This window comes from Onychomys torridus, chromosome 11 (assembly GCF_903995425.1).
Source record: "Onychomys torridus chromosome 11, mOncTor1.1, whole genome shotgun sequence".
Classification (NCBI taxonomy): Eukaryota; Metazoa; Chordata; class Mammalia; order Rodentia; family Cricetidae; genus Onychomys; species Onychomys torridus.
The window spans coordinates 13643270-13668957 of record NC_050453.1 but is presented as its reverse complement, the minus strand read 5'-3'; the positions used below and the strand labels follow the sequence as shown (position 1 = coordinate 13668957).

General features: G+C 38.7%; 1 protein-coding gene across 7 annotated transcripts in view; it reads right to left on the bottom strand.

Moving 5' to 3' along the window:
• Positions 1-25688, bottom strand: part of Enah (ENAH actin regulator) — a 104896-nt gene that overhangs the window by 40056 nt on the left and 39152 nt on the right. For all 7 annotated transcript variants that reach the window (XM_036201851.1, XM_036201852.1, XM_036201858.1 and 4 more), the window contains 2 exons: positions 13709-13874; positions 8084-8261 (listed from right to left, as the gene is read on the bottom strand). In XM_036201851.1, coding sequence (XP_036057744.1) covers positions 8084-8261; positions 13709-13874 — 344 coding nt within the window. The remainder of the gene's footprint in view (positions 1-8083; positions 8262-13708; positions 13875-25688) is intronic.

Genomic DNA, 25688 nt, shown 5'->3' with positions numbered 1-25688 from the left:
CAATGCAGGCCAGACGCATCCCATGCAGGGGAAGACACCGGATTATTCTCTTTTGGAAAAATTAGGCACCCAAATAATTTTCTGACTGAAAAAGTCTAATCACACTGAAATGAAAAGTTAGAAATTCTCTCTCTCTCTCAAAAAAAAAAAAAAAAAAAAATTCATTGTTGTCCTTTTATGTGTATGGGTAATTTTCCCCGCATGTTTTGTCTGTGCGGCATGTCATGGCCTTTGGAGACCAGAAGAGGGCATCAGACCACCCGAAACTGGAATAAACGAAGGGTTGTGGAGGCTTGGAACCAAAGTCGTCCTCTGCAAGTGCTCTTAATTGCTGAGCTCTCTCTTATTATTATTTCTTTTGGTGTTTCCAAGAAGCGTTTCTCTATGTAGTTTTGGTGCCTGTCCTGGAACTCACTCTGTAGACCAGGCTGGCCTCGAACTCAGAGATCCGCCCGGCTCTGCCACCCGAGTGATGGGATTAAAGGCATGTGCCACCACCACCCAGCTCTCTTATTATTTTAACAAATCTCTTTAACTTAGTTTAGTGTGACTCTGTCCAAATTAGTTGTATGTGTAATCTCTGTGCTCTTAGTCACTGAAAATCAATCAGTTGTGTTCAGTTCAGACACTGTAGCTATCCTGCCCTTATCAGTATCCAGTGAGACCATGAAACCCCTGACATTCTTAAAACACCCTCAGCCACTAACTACAACTTCTGGTTAGTTTCAGGTAAGATTATCTCTACAAATTGCTGATAATTTTCAGCCTCAAAGCAGTTTACAGTTTGGGCATGTGGGATATCACTAAAATGCACGATGTGTTTCCCGAGACTAAAAACCATTTCAGATTACTTTAGTTTTCAAGTTGGCCATTGCTCTGAGTACATGATTGTGCATCTCCTATAAAAAATGAACATTCACATACATTATGTGAAATGTTAATAAATAACACTTCTAACACTGGCTCTCTAATTTCCTTTCCTTTCCCTATTTTCATGTGTACATGTTTGGGGTGCATCTATGTCAGGCCCAAGGCTACTGTCAGAGTGCTGTCTGTCCTTAGACACGGCTTTCTTGGATCAGTTATGTCCTGTTTGGAGAGCAGAACATTGACAACACGACCTTCCTTTAACTCCTCTTTGCACAGACAGATGCACTCCAAACAAGGGATGACTGAACTTTTCCTATGGGCAGCAATTTTCTCCACAGGGGAGGGGTAAAGAAGCTGGAGAAAATAGTCAGACAAAGTGCACTTTTCATTCTCAAAATAAGCTACTCCCCATGAAATCTGAATCAGTCTCCAAAATTAACATTTTACACTTCAAGAATGCCAATGGCCCCTGTGTCATCTGATTCCCATGCCACACTGATGAACCGTTCTCTGTAAAGGAGGAAGCCTCTCTAGAGTGTGTGACCTGCTCAGCCCCCACTGGAGATGAGACAAAACTGGAAACTCACATTAAAGGTCTTAAAATTTTACTAAGAAACACAACACAAGATGAAAGGTAAATTTTTTCTAATTTCTTTCTCACACTAAATTGGCTTTTTTTCATATGTCTTTGTAAAAGAAAATGCCTTAGAGGTTTTGAATGGAAAGACAGAAAAACGAAGTTTAAAAAAAGAAAGAAAGAAAGAAAGAAATCGGCCACTAGAAGATTCAGCCATCTGTCTCCTCGGTGCATCCCTTTCTAAAGACACACCTCTCCACACACATGCCTGCCTGGAAACGGAGGAGGCCGCCAGACACACTGACCGGCCTACTCTACCAATGGCAGATGTATAAACGGGGGACACTATTAGAGCTGTGTTAATAAAGTTCCCTAAATACAGTATGCCCAGAAATAACTTTGTTATCCCCTTAATAATCACCTCTCTAAAGCCTCTTTCTATTCTTTCCACCTCTGGGTCATGGCACCAGCTTCACCAGTGCTCCAAAATCAAGTGTCTGGGCATCATCTCAAAACATCGTTTACTCCTCCTATGTCACAGTGAGAAGAGGTTGAATTTTAAAATAAGATCTAGAAACAAATGCCACCGTCTGGATGTAGGCACTAAGGCTAATCTAGTGGCCTTAAGCCCAAATCCTACTTCTAGATCAGTAATATCACTAAACTCACAGGGTGTATGGATGTGTGTGTGTGTGTGTATACATATATACATATGTATATATCTATGTATATAGATATCTATATATACAGATAGATAGATAGATAGATAGATAGATAGATAGATATTCAATCACCAGTAAAGTTTATTCTAGATTAAGATCAGAAACATAGTAAGTAAGCAATCAAGTCCAATTCAAAAATGCTGTACTGATTTACCGAGGTCATACGCAGAAGTTAAAACAGTGATGTGGTGGGAAGAGTACGCACTCAATAAAAGCTGGTTGCCTCCGCGTCACTGTGTTCCTTTCTCTCTCTACTGTGTGAAGACCAGGCCACATCTTTCTGGATGCATGTTCACCACTCCACTACTGTTCTACTACAGCACAGCCTGACTACCCACCTTAGGGCAAATGATAAAAAGATCCTCAAGACACCACCTTCCAACCTTTCTAGCCCTATCTGTTAGGATTTCCCTATGCCCCAGACCATGTAAGTTCTCATGCTCTAACCACAACATGGTCTGTTCTTTCTCAATTGTGACATAACTCCATGACAAGCCCACTTAGAATATTCTCTCACCAAGGAGGCCCAAACACCTTCTGCTTGCAAAGTTTGCTCTGACCTTAGAATTTTCTTTGGCAATCCAAAGGCTTTACTTCAAACTTCACTCATGAACTACTCCGATGTCCCTGGCTTTCCTAGCTAGCTCTAGGCCAGGTATGCAATCCCAGAAGGAAAGGGAAGAGCTTTATCATGTTGATGTTATTCTCAGTGGCTACCAGCACAGTACAACTCTGAGATTGTAAGCTTAGTGTTGTTCTGATTGGTATCAGCAACCTAGAAGACTAGGAAGTAAAACTATCACTAGGAACAAAGTATTCTAGGGTCTGGGATAATGGAGCATGACTTGAATCCCAGCACTTGGAAGGAAGAGGCAGGAGGATCTCTGTGAGTTCAGGGCCGGTGTGGTTTGCATAGGGAGTTCCGGGACAGCCAGGGTTACACAGACACCCTGTTTCAAAAGAGAAAAACAAAAATCCAAGAATTTCTAGAAACATTCTGAGATTTTAAAAATCCAATCAATTCCAAGTATATCATAAAAATATTACATAATGCTGAGAATGCCAATGCTTATATAGTAATATTAGGCCAGGTTTATGTTAAAAATTAATATAATCTCAAAATTTATCATAACTCTGATGAAAACTTCAACCATCCGAAGGTGGTCATCTCTGGCTGTGCTCTCATTCACAACAGTAAACACAAACCCGTCCAGGCTTCTAGTTAGTAGTAAAGTATTTGGAGGTTTTCTTTTGGAAAGCTATGCTTAATCACGGTTGGACAAAAACAGAGTAATCTAGCTGGAATAACATTTTCTTTTTAAAAAATGGATTGAAAGACACACTGCCTATTTCCAAATGATTTAAACCATTTACAAAAATGCAACAAGGCTGTGCAAATTTACCTCAACCAACCATCAACTGGATTGGGACTGTAGCTTATATAATCTATTGCTTTTATCTACAGAAGCCTATAAAGACACTTGATAAATAAATACAGAAATAAAAGTTGTTGATCTGTATACTATGTTTATTTAAACTGAGATAATTTCCATTGGTGAAAAGAAGTTATACTGTAGCATTTGGTATAAAAGCAAGAGCACTAATTCAGCTCCTTGAAAAATGTTAGAGCATGTGATTCCTGGTTTTTTTTTTTAATTCCAAATATAACCCACTGTATTTAGCACCTCCTGTACTTTCCAGTATATTAGATAATTGCATACCATGTTAAAAACAAAATAAAGGAAAACATTCCTGCCACCCACCTTTTCATAAAAAACTGAAAATATTAAACATATACATGAAGGAAGCTGTGAAGGTTAGAATGACTAGTCCAAAGAACACTGCATTGCTTTCCTTAATTAAAAAATAAAAATTAAAAGAGGATTTAGAGGGTTTTCAAAGGATGGCAGCAAAAGAAGGGAGAAATATAGCATCATTGGCAAAAAGAGACAGTTCTTCAGCCAGACGCACGCCTTTAATCTCAGCTCTCCAGAGGAAGAGCCAGTCAGATCTCTGTGAGTTCAAGGCTAGCTTGGTCTACAGAGGCGTCCCAGGACAGACAAGGCTACACAGAGAAATCCTGTCTCAAAAAAAAAGAGAGGAGAGAGAGAGACCGACCTGCTAAATAATGCTCTGGGAAGCCATGTGGTACCTCAGTGGCTATGAGCCCTGCCTCACTAATCAGAGAACCTCCCTCCCCTAACTTTTGGTCCATTTGTACTGAGTCTCAAAAAAAAAAAAGTTTGAACAAAGAAATCCATGACTTTAAAGTCTGAGAATCACTAAGAAGGATGAACTGATAACAGCAATGTTTGATTCCCATGTTAACACCTATACAAATATAAGCAGTAACAGTCAATATGGAACATGGCTTTACAAAGTGGTGAAACAGGCTGAGGATGTAGCTCAGTGGTAGAGTGCTTGCCTAGCATGTACAAAGCCTTGGGTTCAGTTCAACTCCCAGCACCATAGAAGGAAGAAAGGAGGGAGGAAAAGAGGGAAAGAAGGAAGGAGGGAGGGAGGGAGGGAGGGAGGGAGGGAAGTGGCAACAAGCATAAAGAGAAAGAAACAGGGCTGGAGAGATGGCTCAGAGGTTAAGAGCACTGGCTGCTCTTCCAGAGGTCCTGAGTTCAATTCCCAGCAACCACATGGTGGCTCACAACCATCTACAATGGGAGATCTGGTGCCCTCTTCTGGCCTGCAGGCTGAACACTCACTGTATACATAATAAATAAATAAACCTAAAAAAAAAAAAAAAATCCTTAAAAAAAAAAAGAGTAAGAAATAGATCAGTATGATCAAAGTACATTATGTGTATATATGCAAATATCAACATCACGCAATCCATTATTTTGTACAAATAATATATACTAATAAAAAATTTAAAAAGAAATATGCAGAAAATTGCTCTGTCTTCATGGGAAAGTTTGTTCTTTTGCTTCTGGTCAACTGTGTTGGGCTACTATTTACAGAAGAGTCTGAAGTCAAGATTTTCCGACAGCTTGGGTTAGCAGAAAGAGCAGATGATTTCAACAGATGATTTTTTTTTGGCTGTGAACCCAAAGCAAAGAGCTTTGGCAAGGGAAGATAAGACCAGGCTGCTATGCAGTATTGCTTGGTATGTTTGTTTAGGTGGATGGGCGGGGGACAGCACAATACTAGGGAGAGGACATACCTATCTTGCTGTGGGAATCTACACAAGAAATCACATCCCTTTTTGGAGACAGGTATGTTTGAACTCAGAGAGCCACCTGCCTCTGCTTCCAAAGTACTGGGATTAAAGGCGTGCGCCACCTGGTGACACTGCAGATTCTTAACATTTATTTCTTCCCACATCCACTTCAAGGGCAAATAGTGTCATCAAAATTCAGAAATTGGTATTTATAATAAAAAGTAATTTCCTAAGGAAACAAATCATGCTATCTACAACTTAAGCACTTTAATGTTTTGTTTTCTCTGAGAACGAACAGGATAGAATAGAACTAAAAGCTTCACTGTCAGTAACTTGGTCCAAGACAGAGAAAACTAACTTCAACCCGTTTATACTACCACAATTCAAACTGTGAAAGAGAAGAGACACTGTACTATCAAGTCTGTCCATAACAACAATCCTAGATCCTATAGACACCAAAAATGCCCTACAGCAAATGAAAGCATCGATTTCCCTACTTGTAAAACTTTACATAATTCAAACAGTATTTTTTTTTTTTTAAGATTTATTTATTTACTGTGTATACAGCATGTATGACTGCAGGCCAGAAGAGGGCACCAGATCTCATTACAGATGGTTGTGAGCCATGTGGTTACTGGGAATTGAACTCAGGACCTCAGGAACAACAGTCAGTGCTCTTAACCTCTGAGCCATCTCTCCAGCCCCAAACAGTATTTCTTAATGTTTATTGTTTTGTAAGAGAGTAATCTAAGTCTCTCCACACTAAGACTCGATTTCAAATAATCAGGATCAGAACAAAACCAATACTTGCCATTTGCATTTTGAAAGCGAACTGTAATATTATTCACTGATAGAAGCAGTATTTTCCATTTGGAAAAAACAAAAACCAACATCAACAATAATTTGAAGTATGTCAAGTGACATTTAGTTCTTAACTGGACCCCCTTTTGAAAGCTGAGAAATGAAAATGGTGGTTGGTTCCAAACACAGGAAGACAGAAGCTGCTGTGCACTTCAAATTATGTAACTGACCTATTTAAGATCTACGAGCCATGATTCTAGTTCCTTCCCAATCACTACAGTGCAACTCTACCCCTATAATATATGCTAATAAAGTACAGGTGCCGTTCACTGTCTTCTTTTTGGACTAAGAGACAAACTAGACTATGTTCCAGTGGTTTATTGCCTCAAAATAGATCCAATAAGAACAAAATATGTTCCTTACAGATACTGATTTCCTCCAAAGAGAACTTTATATAAAACAGGTACAGGTACAACACCATAAAATCTTCTGCAAGATCTCAAAATGCCAATTCCTCTAAAACTCATTTTTAAAACAGACAAAGGAGTTCGATGCTTTACTCCTTTTCATGCTTCAATCATTTTCAGAGTAAGATATAAATAACATTTATAATGGATTTTTGGAATTCTATATCAACAAAATATCAATATTTCATCTGGCTATAATACTCCTCATTAAACTATATGACTTCTACTCATAACATTTATATCATTAAAATCACTACCAAACATACAACACAGAAGTAATTAATTATATGTATTATTTTATATTTAACATTTTCTGATTATAAAATTTATTGGTTTAAACCAAAAGAAAAATTTAGTTTATCTCTGACACAAGGTTTCAAATACTTGAGCTTTAAAAAGTGAATTATTTCTATTCTTTCTTTTTTTAAGATTTATTCATTTATTATATATACAGAAGAGGGTGCCAGATCTCATTACAGATGGTCGTGAGCCACCACGTGGTTGCTGGGAATTGAACTCAGGACCTCTGGAAGAGCAGCCGGTGTTCTTAACCTCTGAGCCATCTCTCCAGCCGTAATTCTATTCTTTCTAAGCAACATGTAGTTTAAGAATCCAATTATGGCTTGAACCAGCTGAGGACATGCCTCAAAGCTTTAAATTACCATTAGAACAGTGGTCCTCAACCTGTGGGTCATGACCTCTTTGGAAGTCAAATGAATGACCCTTTCGGAAAACACAGATTTTATATTGTGACTCAAAACAGTAGCAAAGTTACAGTTATGAAGTAGTAACGAAAGTAATTTTATGTTTGGGGTCGCTACAGCATGATGAACTGTATTGAAAGGGTCACAGCATTAGGAAGGTTGAGAACCACTGCTTTATAGCCAAGCTCTTATCCATTAGGAGATCTTATTCTAATTTTAAGTCCTTAGGATCAGCAGTGGCTTGGAAAGTATATTCTAGAAACCTATGTGTTTTTTCATAAAAAACAACAAGTAACATCAGGCACAGTGGAATGACTGAGATACAGCTACCTGGGAATCAGAAGGCAGGAGGACTGCCTAAAGCGAAGAATGTGAGGCTAGCCTGAATGAGAATGAGAGAGAGAGAGAGAGAGAGGGAGGGAGGGAAAGAGAGAGAGGGAGGGAGGGAGGGAGGGAGGGAGGGAGGGAGGGAGGGAGGGGGAGACTTTGTATTCCCTGTGGCTCTCATGTCCTAGTGTCAAAAATTATGTTTTAGGACAGGATGAACAAATCTAAATAATTTCAAATGAGGTTTGAGAAATAACTAGACTAAACGCACAGGATTATGCTTCTAGACTTTTAACATAAAGAAGAGTTCACATTTTTTTTTCCAGAAAATGACTTAGGAATTACTTTAAATATATACGACTTACAAGCTGACAAGAAAGGTTGGCTTTAACATATACAGAGCTTTTCAATTGAAGAATACAGGGGAAGCACAGACACTTTACCTGCTTCCTGTGAATTTAACACTTCTAAGGCATGCATCATGGCACTTGCGAAGACATTGGCATCCTCTTTGCTGCCAAAGTTGAGACCATACACCTGTCTAGCATCCCGCCATTGGTGGAAAGTCTGTGTAGCTTGATTGTACTTCAGCCCTTTAGGAATGGCACAATTTATCACAACCTAAAAGACAATAATGCATTATAAAGTCAGGCTGGTGACTGGAAAAATAATAGAAGCCAATTCAAATCCTGATTGCAGGTTATTTATTTAAACTTATTCCTAGCAGACTTGTCAAAACTAGTTGGAATAGTTACCTAGGGTAAAAGCAAGTCTACAGACAGGAGTCTGATGGAACATAAGCTATCTTAGGGTTACAAAAGTCTGATTTAAAATAGTAAATTAGCAAAAGAAAAGCAATGCACCTCATTAAATATACTTTACTTGTTTGTCTGAAAAACACAAATACAAAAGAGGAACATTAAAGGGAAATGGAACCATAAAGGGCCCTCCTGACTCCTCCCATCCTGAGAGAGTATCTCTAATACAACAACCTAGCTTTATAGGATTTGAGAAAAACAGAGTTACAGAATCCATGTTGAGAGATGTATCTGTCCTTTTTCTTCAAAATGATCTGAGAGCCATCCACTTGTATGTGCAACTGTGGTTTATTAATTTTCACTGCTTTATGCAATACTCCTTTGTATAAACTACCAATCTGCTCATTCTTTGCACTAACTTTTTTTTTTCTTTTTTTTGAGCTGAGGACCAAACCCAGAGCCTTGTGCTTGCTAGGCAAGCACTCTACCACCGAGCTAAATCCCCAACCCAGCACTAACATTTTTATTGCTCAGAATATGTGGCTACTACAAATAATGACACCAACATTGCACTAAACATCTGGTATACCCAGCATACACTTTTACTGAACACACACCCACAAGTGGGATTAGTATATGTACACTTAACTTTAGTAGAAAACTCCACATAGCTTTCTAAGTTTGTCCTATCAATTACTCTTCCAGAGCAGTCTATGAAACTTTGTATGACTCCACATACTGTGGAGCATCACCAGACAATATTCGCTTTTACTTTTAAAGCAATTCTGGTGGGTTTGAATATGTTATCTTTGTGATCACGAATGAAGTTTAGTACTTTTTCAAGTTTAGGGAAAAATTTTTAAGTTATTACAATGTGTGTGCATAATGGGGTTTGGAGGAAGGTGCATGCATGTCATGGCACATGTGCAGGGGTCAAATGACAACTTTGTGGCCTTGGTTCTCTTTCCATTTTTATGTAGGTTGTAGGGATAAAGCTTAGGTTTCCAGGCTGCGTAGCAGGTGCCTTTATCCACTAAATTAGACATATGCTTTATTTGCTCCAAAATACTGCTTTAGTGAATTACTGCTTACATTCATTAATAAACCTCTGGTCCATTTCTCCTCTGAGTGACCATCTTTTTCTTCACATATTATCTATCCCAAAGGGAAGGGATCTGTGTGACAAATACCTTGTACCATTCTATAACTTGCCTATGTACTCTTCCTGATATTCACTTTCTTTTACTTCAAATCAACCATCCTTTTCTCTTTCAATGTTTTTGTGTTCTGTTTAAGAAATACTTCTCAATCTAAGAAATGAAAGTACTACCTCATTTTGTCTTATAGAAGCTTTATCACTGTTACCATTAACATTTACATCTCTAGTACAGCTGGAATTGATTTAAGCCCACGGTGTGAGACAGGTTCCGACTCACTTCTATTAACAAAGATGAGGGTTTACCTTTTGTCACCAATTGTGATTTGTCCCCCTGGTAAATATATCTAACATTTGCCCAATTCTAGTGTCTTTAACTACTGGAGCTTTCTACGAGGTCCCAGCCACTAGACTTTGTTCTTCTACTCTGTTCCTTGTTACCAATTTAGCTATTTTTGGTCCATTGTATAAAGCTACTATTTACACTCTAATATCAATTTCCAAATTGAAGACTGCACTGAAACGCTGGGCAGGGGCGGCACATGCCTTAAATCTTAGCTCCCGGGAAGCAGATGATAGTGCATCTCTGAGTTCAAGGCCATCCTGATTTGCAGAGTGAGTTCCAGGACAGCCAGAGCCACACAGAGAAACCCTGTCTCGAAAACACAGAACAAGACTATCCTGAGGCTAACTGAACAATCTGATCACTGATGGCACAGCTTTTCATGAGAATCGTATATTCCTCATTTAGGCTGGTGTTAACACTCTGTGCTTCTCTGTATTGGTATCTCGAGTACGATATAAATTTATCAGGTATGATAAAATTTTGTTATTTGGTTTTAAAATGTTCTCCATAGGCTCATGGCTGAACACTTGGTCCCTTGCTGGTGGCACTGTTTGGCAAAGTTGTAAAACTTTTAGGAGACTGAGCATTTCTAGAGGAAGTGGGTTCCTGGAGGCAACCTTGAAGATCTACAGCCTGGCTTACTTCCTGTTTACTCTCTGCTTCCTAGCTGGTGATGCAATGTGACCACTCAGATTGCTGTTCCTTCTGACTTAAATTGCTTTAGTTAGCATATTTTACCACAGCATCAAAAAAGTCACTAAGATACTACTGTAAATAATATCAAATTTTTTCTAACTCAGACGAAAACTAGTTTTAGACAATGACAACATACCTAGAGCACTTATTAAATGTACTTCTTGATTCTAACCTATTACTAATCTAAGATTTATTAATTCTAACATCCTGCTAATCCTAATGATTTATATTCAAGTTTCTTTTCTCAAAATACATACATAATCATCTTATCTACAACTAACTATTCCATATCTTCCTTTTTAATCCTTGTACATTTTATTTCCTTTTTCTTGCCTTCACTAGTTAGACATACACCGTTAAAAAGATATGGTCAACACCAGCATCTTTTGTCTGATGCTACCTTCTGAAGAGTGTGAATATTAATTAAGCTTGTAAGTAAAGATGAACTCTGAAATGCTTAACCTGTGATAAATCACAGCAAGGACACAAACAAATCTGTCGAGAAGATCGGGAAATGAGTCATAAGCTGACTTCACAGACAAGGTTAATGCTGCAGCAAGTCGCTAGAGTGTAAGAGCTCATGGGCTGTTCACTTTGTCGTGGCTAAAAATGAATAGGGACAAGTTAGATGGAACACACCACCCATGTGGACTCAGGGTGCACAAGATTGTAATTTAACACACAGCTGGGACATACAGCATGCTTTCACAGTCACTAAGTAGTTACCATTAAGTGAAAATATCTATACTTCTTTTTTTGTTTGTTTTTGTTTTCAGTTTTTTTAAGGTAAGGTCTCTTAATTATGAAGCCCTGGCTATCCTATAATTTGCTATGTAGACCACACTGGTCTTTAACGTACAGAGATCCACTTGCCTCCCAAGTGCTGGGATTAATTAAAGGCACACACCATCACACCAGACTACATTTCTTAATTTTAAAGATCAGTTACAATGTTGTCCTTCCTCATTCCTCAAGGTTAGATGACTGAAAGAATTGATTCCTATTTTTTTGTTTATTTGTTCTGAAGATAGGATCTTACTATATAGACCCTTGCTGGCCTGGAACTCAACAGAGATCTGCCTGCTACAGTCTCCCAAAGGAGCCTGCCATCTTCTGGTTTTCACATGTGATTCAGACATACATGCAGGTAAAACATCCATACACAGATTGGGGTTGGTAGTGGTGGAGAATGTCCAACAATTTTTAAAGGTTTTCTTTTCGTTTTTTTTTCAAGAGAGGGTTTTCCTGTGTAGTTCTGGCTGTCCTGGAACTTACTCTGTAGACTAGGCTGAAAGACATGGGCCACCATTACCCAGCTAGTTTTTATCTTTTTAGTTTTCATTTTGTTCTCCATGACAGCATCATGGGCAATACTGACAAGGCTCTAACCCAGTGATTTTCAACTTGTGGGTTATGAACCCATTGGGGGTCGAATGACATTTTCACAGAGTTTACATATCAGATATCCTGCACATCAGTTATTTACATAAGATCCATAACAGAAGCAATATTACAGTTAGGAAGTAGCAACGAAAATAATTTTATGGTTTAGGGGTCACCACAACATAAATAACTGTATTAAAGGGCCATAGTGTGTTAGAAAGGTGGAGAGCCACTGGTCTAACCTAAGGGACCACTCAGCTGGAGAACAGATGAAAAGAGAACGCAGATGGCAGAGCTGAACAATAGCCAGGCAGCCATAAGTGGAGTTTTGGGTAGAGAAACTGAGGAGACTAGAGGCTGTGTAACACAGTGAGGAAACTGGAGCACAGAAGAAAAGTGGAGGCTAGGGAGGAAGAAGGGGGACACACAGCAAAGAGGTGAACTAATCTCTGTAGACTCACCCAGAACTAGGAAACTTTCTCATCAGAGAAGCACTGCATTTTTGTTGTTGTTGTTTGTTTTTTTGAGACAGTAGCTTTGGAGCCTGTCCTGGATCTCGCTCTGTAGACCAGGCTGGCCTCGAACTCACAGAGATCCTCCTGGCTCTGTGCTGGGACTAAAGGCATGCACCCTCACTGCCCAGGCACAGCAATGCATTTTTAAGCAGCTGTCCTAAGAGTTTCGCTGCAATAAGTCAGTCAATCACCCACAGAAGGAAGACAAACTGCAGTTTCTATTTCCCAGGGACACTCCCTAAATCTCCTCAGACAAAAAGAGGGTTTTCTTTGTGTCCTCTTTTTATGATGTGCAGCCTCTCTGAGTCTCAATTTTGTGCAGAAGTACAAGTTCCAATGCCCATTTGCTACCTGCATGCATGGCAAATATAAATAAATCCATAGCTAGTCACACCTGGCAAACCAACTTCAAATCGAGGGTTATGCAGCACCTGTTTACATCACATCCTACAGAAAATTATGGATCTGTCTTTTCACAAGAACTCACAGGGCACCAGGTAGAACTTAGCTGTATCTTCTCTGCACTTTTGTAGCAGGGTGGTTTTAAACATCAATTAGATTACATCTTTGAAAAGTCTCTGTTGTTAGCACACAATAACCATACCAAGAAGGCCACTCTACCTTTCCCTCAGCCTACAGGTCCTGATTGGGATCTGACAGGGACAAAGACATCAAGTAATCACACAACCCAGTTACTTTCTTGAAAATTTGGAATAAGGAATTACCAAAAGCTAAGCTACCACCTTAGACATGAACTGGAAAGAAGAGCCCAATTATTCTAGCACTACTAATGCCTACCATTTAAAAAAAAAAACAATAAATCACTTATGAATTTAACAATACTTTCTGAAACCATTTATACATTCAAATCCTTTCTCTAGCCCTCATAAAATAAGTAAATAAATGAGTTCCATAAGCATTCAATGTGTTCTTTACATTATACTTCATCTTTGTCTCTTCTGAATTCAGATTATAAAAACTGGTCATTTGGATGGCCAAATAAGACAATCTAATGAAGACACAAACAAACAACACCTCCTGCTCAGTGAGGCTTGGTGGACATTAGTTGATCTTCAGAGCCTACAAAGTGGCAAGAGAAACGACTCCCAGGAGCTGTGCTCTAACCTCCACATATGTATTATCACATGTGCAAGTCTGTTCTTATACACACGCATACACAAACACAAATTAGAACAATTTAGCAGCCCCCTTACCTGATGGTCTTGAATCTTTCTGCCCACAACTCTGAATGTGTTGTTGCCTGTATGGTGATATATATGTACTCGGCTGAACCCGGTTGAGCCACCAGCTGGCACCCACTTCTTGTTGGCATCATCATAAACCATGACGGCAGCTCTTGCCTGACAGATACTCTGTTCACTGTAAAAAATAAAATGCAAATGAGATACTTAAAATATGTGAGGTATGCCACAGAGCCAGGAGCCAAGATTAGCCAACCTGGCAGTCAGTTAAAAACAAGCAGAGGCTCTTACCCCTAAGGGTGGAGTCTAATGGGAGAGACAAACGACAAGTACAGGAAGGGTGGAGTTTGGGATCCATAAAAATACAAAAAAACACCAAAATGTATCAAACTTATTATCAAATTGAATAAATCTATTAATGCAACTGTAAATTAACCACCACTTGTTTAACTGTACGATGGTGACCTGTCTGAGATTTATTTTCTCCTTGAGGACAGAATTGGTTTTAGCATTAGGATCACTTCAAACTCTCCAACAAAGTCAGTCAAAGGAGTATCTGTTCCTCCAAACACTGGAGATAAAACTGATAATCAATGGCCAACAACATGACTGACTCCTTTCATTCTCTTTACTCAAGTTGATATCCTACACTTGATCATTTTTTTACACTGTGGTTTTCCCCAAACTCCCTCAGAAATAGTTACCCTACACTCTTGCCTGACTCATGCTTCTCTCCATCCATCCAAGAGGGACAATGAACATAGCTTTGCATGAGGGTTTGTGTGTGCCTTGATGACAAGATCATGGAAGACCTACAGAAATCACTTCCCTGAATAATCAATTTGCTTCAGAGAAATTAGTTACAATTATTTTAATTTTCTATTAAGGAAATTCTACAAAACCTAAGCTACATGTAAACAGCAATAATATAGTTAAGTCTTTTGGTGCTATCTCAATTTTTATGCTGCCTAGAAATTTTCTGGGACTAGAAACAAGTCAATGACTGAAGCCTGAATTGTTTGTTTGTTTGTTTTTTAAAGAGCATTACTTAAAGGTATTTGTGAGTACAGAGGTTGAAAACTTATTACTCACAAGAGAAACATATTAAGTGACAACTTTCATCTAAGTATAGCAAAGATGATTGAGATAAGCAAAAATCAGTGCTTCCTACAGCTTAAAACTACAGAAACAAATATACTATGAAATGAAAAAAAAGATAAACAAACCTGTGAATTAATGCAAATCTAAATCTTTCAGTGTTCAAAATTAGTACTGGCTAAGCACAGTGGCACAAGCCTTTAATTCTGGCACTTGAGAGGCATAGGTAGATGTATCTCTGTGAGTTTAAGGCCAGCCAGGGTTATAAAACAAGACTCCTTTAAAACAAACAAACAAACAAATAAATGGCATTCCAGGAGGCCATTAAAACTTGATGACTTGAATTAGATACAACAGCACACACCTATAACTCTAGCAATCTCATGGGAGACAGGAGACTCACAAAGGCTCACAGATCAGCTAGCATATATCTACCTTCTTTGGCCACACATGCTACACACAAATTAAGCCAATGGTAATCAAGTTTTTTATTTCATGGACCTACAAATCTAAAAAAGATTGGGTGAATCAATACAGAACAAGATGTTAATATTTTGGTCTATTAGCAATTTTGGTAGATAAAAAACTACAGGGGAAGACCATCACAAGTTAAGATGAAACAGAAAAATAGGAATAAAAGAGAGAGAGAGAGATGGCTCAGCAGCTAAGAGAATAGCTGCTCTTCCAGAGGACCCTGATTCAATTCCCAGTACCCACAGGGTGGCTCACAACTGTCTGTAAATCCAGTCCCAGGAAATCTGGCCTCTGCAGGTACCAGGCACATATGTGGTACACACACATATGCAGGCAAAACACCTATACACATTACAAAAAAAAAAAAAAACAAAATGATCAGATGTAGTAACTTCAGTTTTCTAGACATTACATTATTCGTGTTTGTATTTTCCTCCTCCATTTTATTCTAGTCCAGTGAAATTGTCAATGATCAGCTTTTAAATAAGACAGCTCTGTGAGGTACCTGTAATCCCAACACCCAGGAGGCTGAGAGCAGAAAGATCCAAAATTCAAAACCAGCCTGGTCATAGAGAAAAACTCTTAGCTAATTATGGCTATTTTCAGCCACACAGAAGGTACTGTGGGTATATATCCAAGAACAGAGCATTGCATCTTTACACGCACCATGACAAGCCTCAAAGTAAAATCTTCACATTTCTGAATAAGTGAAGCAATCATGAAAAAGCTTAACTAAGTAAAGTACTAAACTGTAGTTTTGTGAAGATTAGATACTAAATTAGCCATAAACAAAACCCACATTCTTACGGTGCAATTTAATTAGTGCAAAGAGTTGAATATACTCCATGTTCCTGATGTTAATTTTGGTTATTTTCCAATGAAATATAGCATTAAAAAGCTAAGAATTGCTGGTTTACCCCCCCACACACACACATATACACACACATACATACACAAAGTGTAAAGAAACACATTATTACTTTATGTATAATTTTGTAGCTTAGTCAGTTAGTTCATTTCTGAATATATTCCTGAACAAGTAGGTATATATAATGGGTAGAGAATGCTCGTCAAAAACAGGCACCAGTAAATAAATGTTTATACTTAAGGGGGAAAAAGAACTTATTCTTGTATATACTATTTAGTGATAATGCAGTAAAACAGTCTTTAACAAACAGCAATTCCCTTTCAAAGACACCACCTACTAATCATTTGTTAAAACATAAATATTCCAGTGCCTCACACACAGTAGGTACTCTTTAAACGCTGTTCAGTAAATAATCACATCTCACAAAACCTGACTTATCAAAAACCTGAATCAAATACTTTTCCTTTTGTTGAGTCTTCCTAGGGTCCCCAAAGCCATCATTAATTGCTTCCTTTTGCATTCTCCTAGTGAGATTCTCTGGTGAGGTAGCATTTTAGCCACAGGAAGAAGATGGTAAAATACCAGAGGGCTTAAAGTAGAATGTGAATTACATTCAAAACATAACTAGCTACCATGAACTAAAGAGACAAGGAAATTAAGAATACAAGCAAGAATACTAGACTAAAAAACAGGAGAATTGGGGTTGGGGATTTAGCTCAGTGGTAGAGCGCTTGCCTAGCAAGCATAAGGCCCTGGGTTCGGTCCTCAGCTCTTGGGGAAAAAAAAATCCAAAATAACACAAAGGATAAAAACTATGGATATAACTAGTATGTTACTAATGTTCCTGCTTTAAAAAAAAAAAAAGGCATTGTTTTGATCCGAGCTTCTTCACTAGGTCCTAAGACCAGTTCACACTAAAATGGAGTCATCAATGCTGAATGCCATACAATCAAACTGAAGCTTTAGTAGATAGATCCTCTACTTAAAGAGGATCCAAACAGCAGTTCTTTCTCTGTGTTCCCCACCCCCACTTAAAAAAGCGGTCCACTTGAGTCAGAGTAATCCATAAATCCCAAGTTCCCACAGCAAAAATCTAACTGATGGAAATGAGCCCATGCCCCTCCCCCCCCATTATTAATATTTGTTCCCACCTTACAAAACCCAAAACCCATTTTTTGTTTTCTCAAGACAGGGTTTCTCTGTAGTTTTGGAGCCTGTCCTGGATCTCGCTCTGTAGACTAGGTTGCCCTCGAATTCACAGAGATCCACCTGCCTCTGCCTCTCAAGTGTTGAGATTAAAGGCGTGCGCCACCACCGCCCAGCCCAAAATCTATTTTTAACTCCTACTGCTCAGAAGGAGCTCACTCATGAGTATATACAAAGGTCCACTAGATATATGAGATGAAATTTTTGTTAATTTCTTACAGCCCCTCCCCTCCCAAGAAACAACTACTCACCAGACTCCTGGGGGACATCCACAAGAGGGGCTAATGTCCCTGTTCTGTGCCCTGCCTTCCTCATGGAGCACCACTGACTAGACAGAGTTCTTTCCACTGGTCTTTGCTCCTGTTTCCTCAAGTCACGTCTCCAAGTTCACGGGTTTCCAGACCCATGGTTAGTTTGTACTGTGGGAGTGTAAGTGACCTTTGGGGCTTCGCAGTGACTGAAAAGTCACTGTCACAAACTGTAGCTTTACAGTTAACTGTCAACAGATGCAGTAAGGAATAGGTCAGCTGCGAGCCTAAACTCTGGCTCTTCAAATAAGGAAGAACACCCCCAGCTCTCTGGAATAGAAATCAATGGCTAGCTGATCATGGGAATTTCAGGGCCAAAGCCACAACTTAACTGGTGGGCAGTAGACACTTAACCATTTGATGACTGTCAGGACCCCAACCCTGTAGCTGATCACCTCTTCTAACAGACTCAAGAGTCAACATAAAAATGGGATCCTTAAATTTTTTGGGGGGAGGGATGTTTTCAAGTCAGGGTCTCTGGTTATCCTGGAACTCACTCACTATAAAACCATACTGGCCTCGATCTCACAGACACCACCAGTCTCAGCCAGTCTCTGCTTCTCAGTGCTAGGATTAAAGGTGTGTGCCACTCTGCCTGGCTCTTAATGTCTGAAGAACTGAGTATGACAGCTTCTGCCTACCAATACACACTTTTCACACTAAAGGAGATTAAAACACTCAAAGGATGAGAAGCACCACACGTACAAAAGGTATATTGAGAGGACATCTAGTTCAAGTGCATGAGCGGAAGCCTCAGGACACCAATCCCATCATCACCGAGATCATGGACTTCCTGTCTCACTCTGAGGAAGTAAATTTCTGCTCAAGCATCATCATCATCATCATCATCATCATCATCATCATCATCATGACAGTAAAATTTTAAAGACTCCAAGATTTAGTTCCATTAGCCAAATACAAATCAGTAGATTATATAAGAAGGTTTATGACAAAAATTTATCAAATAGTAAATAGGATTTCTCCATTAAAAAAACTTGCTAAAGGGGCTGGAGAAATGGCTCAGAGGTTAAGAGCACTGGCTGCTGTTCTGGAGAACCAGGTTCAACTCCCAGCAGCCACATGGTGACTTCACCAACATCTATAATGGGATTTGATGCCCTCTTCTGGCATGCAAGTATACATGAAGGCAGAACACTGTATACATAATAAACAAACAAATCTTTTTTAAAAAAATTTATAAAAAAACCTTGCTAAAAATGGGGCAAATTTGGCTCTCAAATAACAGGTTCTTCTATCATGGTTCACTGAAAAAAAAAATAGCAAAAACATTGTGAATGTCATTGACAAACTGCAGGTACAAATAAGAACAGCAAACAATTTTCTTTTTTCCCCAAAGCAGGAAAACCATCTGGGATGTAGACACTTCAAATATATAGAAAGGCAAGATGTATCATTCATCACGTTCACAAAAGCAGTATTACTAATTTTTAAGAGGTATAACACCAATGTCATTACTGAGTTCTTATCTCACAGCATCCAAGTTCACATACAAAATGCAAATGTAACTAGGTATAAAAATTGATTCAAAGAAAAATTGATTCACAGTCAGGAAAAAGTGTCAGTTCATCTAAAGCAAAATAGTGCATTTTAAAAAATATTTTAAATATTTAAATCTGCTGGGCCACTTTTCAGGATGAAAAATCTCTTAACCATTATTCTTTCCTCATAGTTAATATGTAGAAAGGAGGTTCATTAAGATGTACAGACTTGATGTCTGATAAATTTTAGTGTGTGATGTTTATTTTGTTTGCAAGTTTATTTTAAATACATTTATTAAAAATGAAATGATAGGGCTGGAGAGATGGCTCAGAGGTTAAAAACACTGGCTGTTCTTCCAGAGGTCCTTAAGTTCAATTCCCAGCAACCACATGGTGGCTCACAACCATCTGTAATGAGATCTGGTGCCCTCTTCTGGCGTGCATGCAGAACACTGTATACATAATAAATAAATAATAAATCTTTAAAAAAAAAAAAGAAGAAGAAATGATACTTGTTACCATCTCCCAAAAACAACAAAATATTTGTGTACTCTACAATACAGGTATATTATGTCACTGAAGGATTCTTTCAACCGTGTTACATATTGAAAATTTTCATGATGACTACTGTGCAGGTATCTCTATGGAGACACAGTGACAGTTAGTTTTGATTATCAACCTGACACAACCTACAATCAAGTGGGAAGAGTCTCAATTTTTAGGAAGTGCCTAGATCAGGTTGAATGTTGGGGGCATGTGCTGTGACTGATGTGAGAAGACCCTCCCTCAATATGAACAGTACCGTTTCATAGGCTGGGCCTGAACTGTGTGAGTAGAGAAAACTAGATTAGTGAGCAGGCAGCTTGGATGGATTTGTTTATGCTGACCGTGGATATGCTGTGCTGAGCTCTTGAATCCTGCCTTGACTCCGCATGTATGAAATGAATCTTGGAATTATAAGCCAAATAAACCCTTTTCTCTCCTGTGTTGCTTTTGGTCAGGATTATTAGTCAAACAGAAATGAAACTACAACAGTTCCAATATAAAATGACATACAAAGTAATTGTATATAATAAACAAAAGACCAAGGACTGACATGTTGTATTTCTTATATTCACTCAAGTAAGAATTTTAAATTGAGGGATAGCAAAAAGACTCAGAGAGAAAAGGTACTTGTCATGTGAGCCTGGAGAATGGAATCTGATCCCGTGAACCTATATAAAGGAAAAGATCCAACTCCAGAAAGTTGTTCATTAACTATCACAAGCACATTGTGGTATATGAGCCCACCTGTTCACACAAGAACCCATACAAACACAGTAGTAATCATTTAAAAAAAAATAATTGATGGGTAGGTAGTGTGCTGACTAATGATTCCCACTAAAACCCAAAGACATATACCATTAAGGCTTGAAAACAGTCCATAGTCAAGGTTTCAACACCCGTGTCCAGCAGTATTTCCAGTCTACACTTTTCTCCTGTACTCAAAAGCTGCACACACAGCTACTTGCTGTGTACTTGTACAGAGCTAATTTTGAAGCCTAAGGCATTCTCCTCCCTTACTCTCACTGCTCCTCTCCCCATTTCCCTTTCCAAATGAAACATACCCACATTTCTTCTCCAGACAGAAATGTAAGTTCCCTACACTGCTCCTGTGTTACCTTCCATCAGTCACCAGGACCCAGAGGTATGTTTTATGCTGCCTCTCCACGGTCTCAGTGCCACCGTATTACTGTGCTATTTCTTCCCTGGATTATTATAAAAACTCACAAGAGCGTTCTAATCTCCTGGATCTTTCTGTAGAAGGCTCATAGTCAGCACCTCCCAAATAAGTGTAACAGATTTTTTGTTTTTGTTTTTTCTTTGTATCTGCCATGTTTATGGCATGCTGGTATCTACAAAGGCTAAAGGACATCAGATCCCCTGAAAGTAGTTACAGATAGTTCTGAGCTGTCTAACATGAGTGCTGGGAATTGAACTTGGGTCCTCTGGAAGAACAGGAAGCACTCTTAACCCTGACTCATCTCTCCAGTCCCAGATTAAGTATCTTAATATTACCTGGAATATATAATGCTTTACTATTACTGCATTGGAGAATCTAGTATTAATATTTTAACTAGGGCATTTTTTTTTAAAGACATGGTCTTACTATGTTGCTCTGGCTACCCTTATACTCACAGAAATCTGCCTATCTCTGCCTCCTGATTGTGGGATTAAAGGAATGCTCCCACCATGCCCAGCTTTAATTAGGACATTTTACAAAATAGATTTATATTCCTAATGAGATGTAGTAGGTGGCTATTTGAGCTGTGCCCTGAAGCACCATCCCTAGTCAGGTAGCAGGTTAATTTACACCTGCCTGTGACCTTGAGATACATGCCCCTGGGGCATGGCTGCTAGAGGGAGGTGGGGCCTTAAGATCTGGGATATACATATGGCTCTCACTTGGCTACCTCATTTTGGATGCTGAGATCTCGGACCACCCAGGCAGATCAGCGTGAGACATAGCTCAACTTTTCCGGATCCTACAATAAATCTCCTCCAAATAAGTTCCTTTGATCATTAAATAGACTTCATGGATTAATCCCATTATCTGGCACCCAGTGTGAGGCATGAACCCACGACCCTGGGATTAAGAGTAAGGTAAATTGTAACGGTCAGTTTATGCAAATTACTCCATCACTTTGTAATTAAGACCTGATATCAATGATAATTTCAGACTTGACTATTGTGGCGGTTTAAAAGAAAATGGTTCCCAAAGGGAGTGGCACTATTAGGAGGTATGGCCTTGTTGGAGGAAGTGTGTCACTATAGGGGCGAGCTTTGAGGTCTCTTCTGCTCAAGCTTCCTACAGTGTAACAGTTAACTTCCTGTTGCCTGCAAGATGTAGGACTCTCGGCTACCTCTCCAGAACTATGTCTGCCTGTATACCGCCATAATGATAATGGACTGAACCTCTGAACCTGTAAGCGAGCCACCTCAATTAAATGTTCTAATTTATACAAGTTGCCGTAGTCATGGTGTCTCTGTACAGCAATGAAAACTCTCTGCTAGACACACATTCATTCATACATACATAAATATATACACACACAATTATTAGTACACAGACTACGTGACTGCGGCCCACATCCCCCTACAATTCATCAGGATTTCTGAGATTTTCATCATCAGTTTTGTAAGACTGAAGGTGTATATGCTTAGAAGCACCAGAGCTTGGGAGAAAATCAAGTGACTGTTTAGCAATAAAATAAAAACTACATTTCAATGATAAAAGACTCTAAAATGTCTTTAAAACTATGACATAAGCAGACAAATAAGAGACTACAAGTTGATGAGGACTGAGACAATGGGGGAGGGGGCTTGAGGGAGGAAGGATGCTAGAGAAAAAATGCTTTAAATAAAAATAATTGAAGGGATACACACAAATGATAAAAGTATTTCCTGCTCTAAGAAGTATGGCTAACTCGATTCTATGAATTTCAAAATAAATAATAATCAAAAAATACTTCTGACTGCAGTCTGAATATATCACCCAGTCCTTGTTCAAATATACACTTACAGGTTTGTTTGTTTGTATTGTTTTTCTTTTTTGTTGTTTTGTTTTGTTTTTCGAGACGGGTTTCTCTGTGTAGTCCTGGCTGTCCTGGAACTCGCTCTGTAGACCAGGCTGGCCTCAAACTCAGAAATCCATCTGCCTCTGCCTGCCTGTGCCTCCCAAGTGCTGGAATTAAAGGTGTGTGTCATCACGGCCTGGCCCAATTCCAGGTATTTTATGAAACCTTCTCTGAGCTCCTTGAAAAACCTAGCCAGCAATACATAAACATTTCTAAACTGTTACAAAACCACCTTGATGTCTTCAAGTTTGGGATTCCCTAGAACAGCGATTCTCAACTTGTGGGTCACGACCCTTTTGGAGGCTACATATTATATAACCTGCATATCATATATTTACATTATGATTCACAACAACAGCAAAATTACAGTTATGAAGTAGCATGGACAATTATTTTATGGTTGGGGGTCGCCACAACATGAGGAACTGTATTAAAGGGCTGCAGCATTAGGAAGGTTGAGAACCACTGCTCTAGAAGAAATGCTGACACATGGATTTGAGCACTGGTGGTTTATTTGGAAAGGATTCACCAGTAGGAGAGTCAGACAAACAGAGGAAGCCAACAAAAAGTGTTGCCAATGAACAAGTGAACAGTTACATTAGAATATTGTGAAAACACAGAGCCAAATCAGGCATCTTGGTGGGGATAGGAGGAAACAGGGTGTACTTGTCCACTAATTTCTGTCTTTCATTGACTCAGAGCTGCTCCTAAGTACACTAGATCTCTGGAATATTAGTTTACCCTGAGCCTAGCCCAGGGAGCTGGCATGATTAACCTTTGGCTGTAAGGATATGACAGGAACAGTCTGCTACATTTGTAGATCTGCCTCCTAGGCTTCTTTACTTTTAAAGTAGAGACAATAAAGTCACTGAGAGATTAAATGAGATAAAGAAGAATGTTTTTGTTATTATGCACTCAAAAAATGATAGCTCTGTTTTGTTTTAAGTGGACTTACAAGGGCGAGAGAGATGGCTCAGTAGTTAAAAGCATTTGCTCTTAGCTTTTTTGATTCCCAGCACATGGCAATGCAATCATCTATAACTCGAGTCCTAGGGGACCTGACACCCTCTTCTGGCCTCTGGGAGCATTGTGTGCACAAAGTGCACAGACAAGCATGCAGGTTAAACATCTGTACACATAAAATAAAATGAAAAAATATCTTTATGTGGAGTTGCAATATGGCTTATTGAGCAACACTGAAATTTATCTGAAGCAAATAACTGCTAATAAATACAAATGCTTAGCTATAACTTTTGAGTAATGGTTATAATGTATAGAGATTTAGTTATAACCTAAATATGCAATGTTGTAAGCATTGCTCACAACAATGGCAGATTCAGAAACAAATTAAATGTAAGATAACAGCAGGCTGACAAAAACAGATGAGTATCCTATGGTGAAATAAAAAAGCCAACGGAAATTATAGAAGCACTGGTTTAAAAAAAAAAAATCAGGTTATAAAGTAATGTATACTAGCTGAGCACAGTGGCTCATGTATTCAATCCTAGCACTTAGAAGGTAGAAATACCAGGAGATTAAGATCATGTTCAGCTACACAGTGAATTTGAGGCCAGCCTCAGCTACACGAGACTCTGCCTCAAAAAAGCCAAAACCAGAAAAATTATGACCTTATTCATAAATGTATACATATAAACACATATGATACACCACAATATATGTGTACATGTGTGCATATATATGTCTGTGTATATATTACCAATACTAAGTCATTTTTAGTGGTGTCTGTTGAAGCCAGAATAATGAATGGCTTTATTCTCTGTTTGGGGAAGAAAGAATTGGGATCTACAATTCCTTTATTTTCTACAATCAATACATTGATTGTCATAAAAAAGAAAATTTGGATACAAAACAATTGCTTTCCATGCCATTGAATTTTAAAGATGAGTTGCGTGTTTGCTTGCTTTAGAGTTAAAGTTCTGCTATGTACTGACTCACATCCTACTGTTTCAGATTCCCAAGTAATGAGAATACAGACATGGACCACCACTCTGGGTTTTTTAATCTAAAGGTTTAATTTTCTTTTCAGTAGATTTTACATAGACTGTTCAGTTTAAAAAAAAAAAAAAACTTCAGCATAGGGTTGATCATGATATTTTGTTCATATCAACCCAAAACATTGAAGAAAATATTAAATATACTGTTGGTGGACAAAGAATATGAACTTAAGCCTAAGTGAATTTCAATGCCAACTGTTATTTTCTGCTTGTATTAAATGATTTATAAAGCCTTTAAAAGCTTCAGTTTCCTGATTTGTAAAGTAACACATGCAACTATTGTGAGAATTAAACTATGTACTAGCCCTTCAAGTACCTGTCACAAGCTTGCTGAATACTCAAACTTATGTACACTGACCATTATTAGTGGAAACAGCATTAAGGCAAATTGAGATACTAATAAAGAGTTTTAAAACCACAGTAAGCACACTGCCAACTGTAGTACACTCTAACATTTGCTCAACTGCCAAATAACCTTCAAGATCCATGGCACCCTTTAAATGAGCACAATAGTCTGGTCAGTCCAAGCTCCTGGACTGCTCACTCTTCCATTCTAAAGTGTGGAGAATGAGCCTATATAAATCTGATAGAATCTGCCAAACTCAACCTACTCTCCTGCAGACCAGCAGGCTTTCTTTATTTCTACCCACCCTTCAGAACCCATCTTACGTGAAGGCTATTGTAAGCTACAGAGATTACTTCTAAATCTGGGAATTCATGATGGCCTTGAAGTTTCCCAGCAAACTATAAATGGCTGTTGCTTAGCACGTCTCCATAACACTAGAATACAATCCTAACTTCTGGTTTCAATGATTGTAACTTAATAGAGATTATGGAGCCAGGGGCAGTGGGAAATGCATGTTATTCTGGTAAGGAGACTGAGAAAGGAGAATCATGAGTTTGAGGC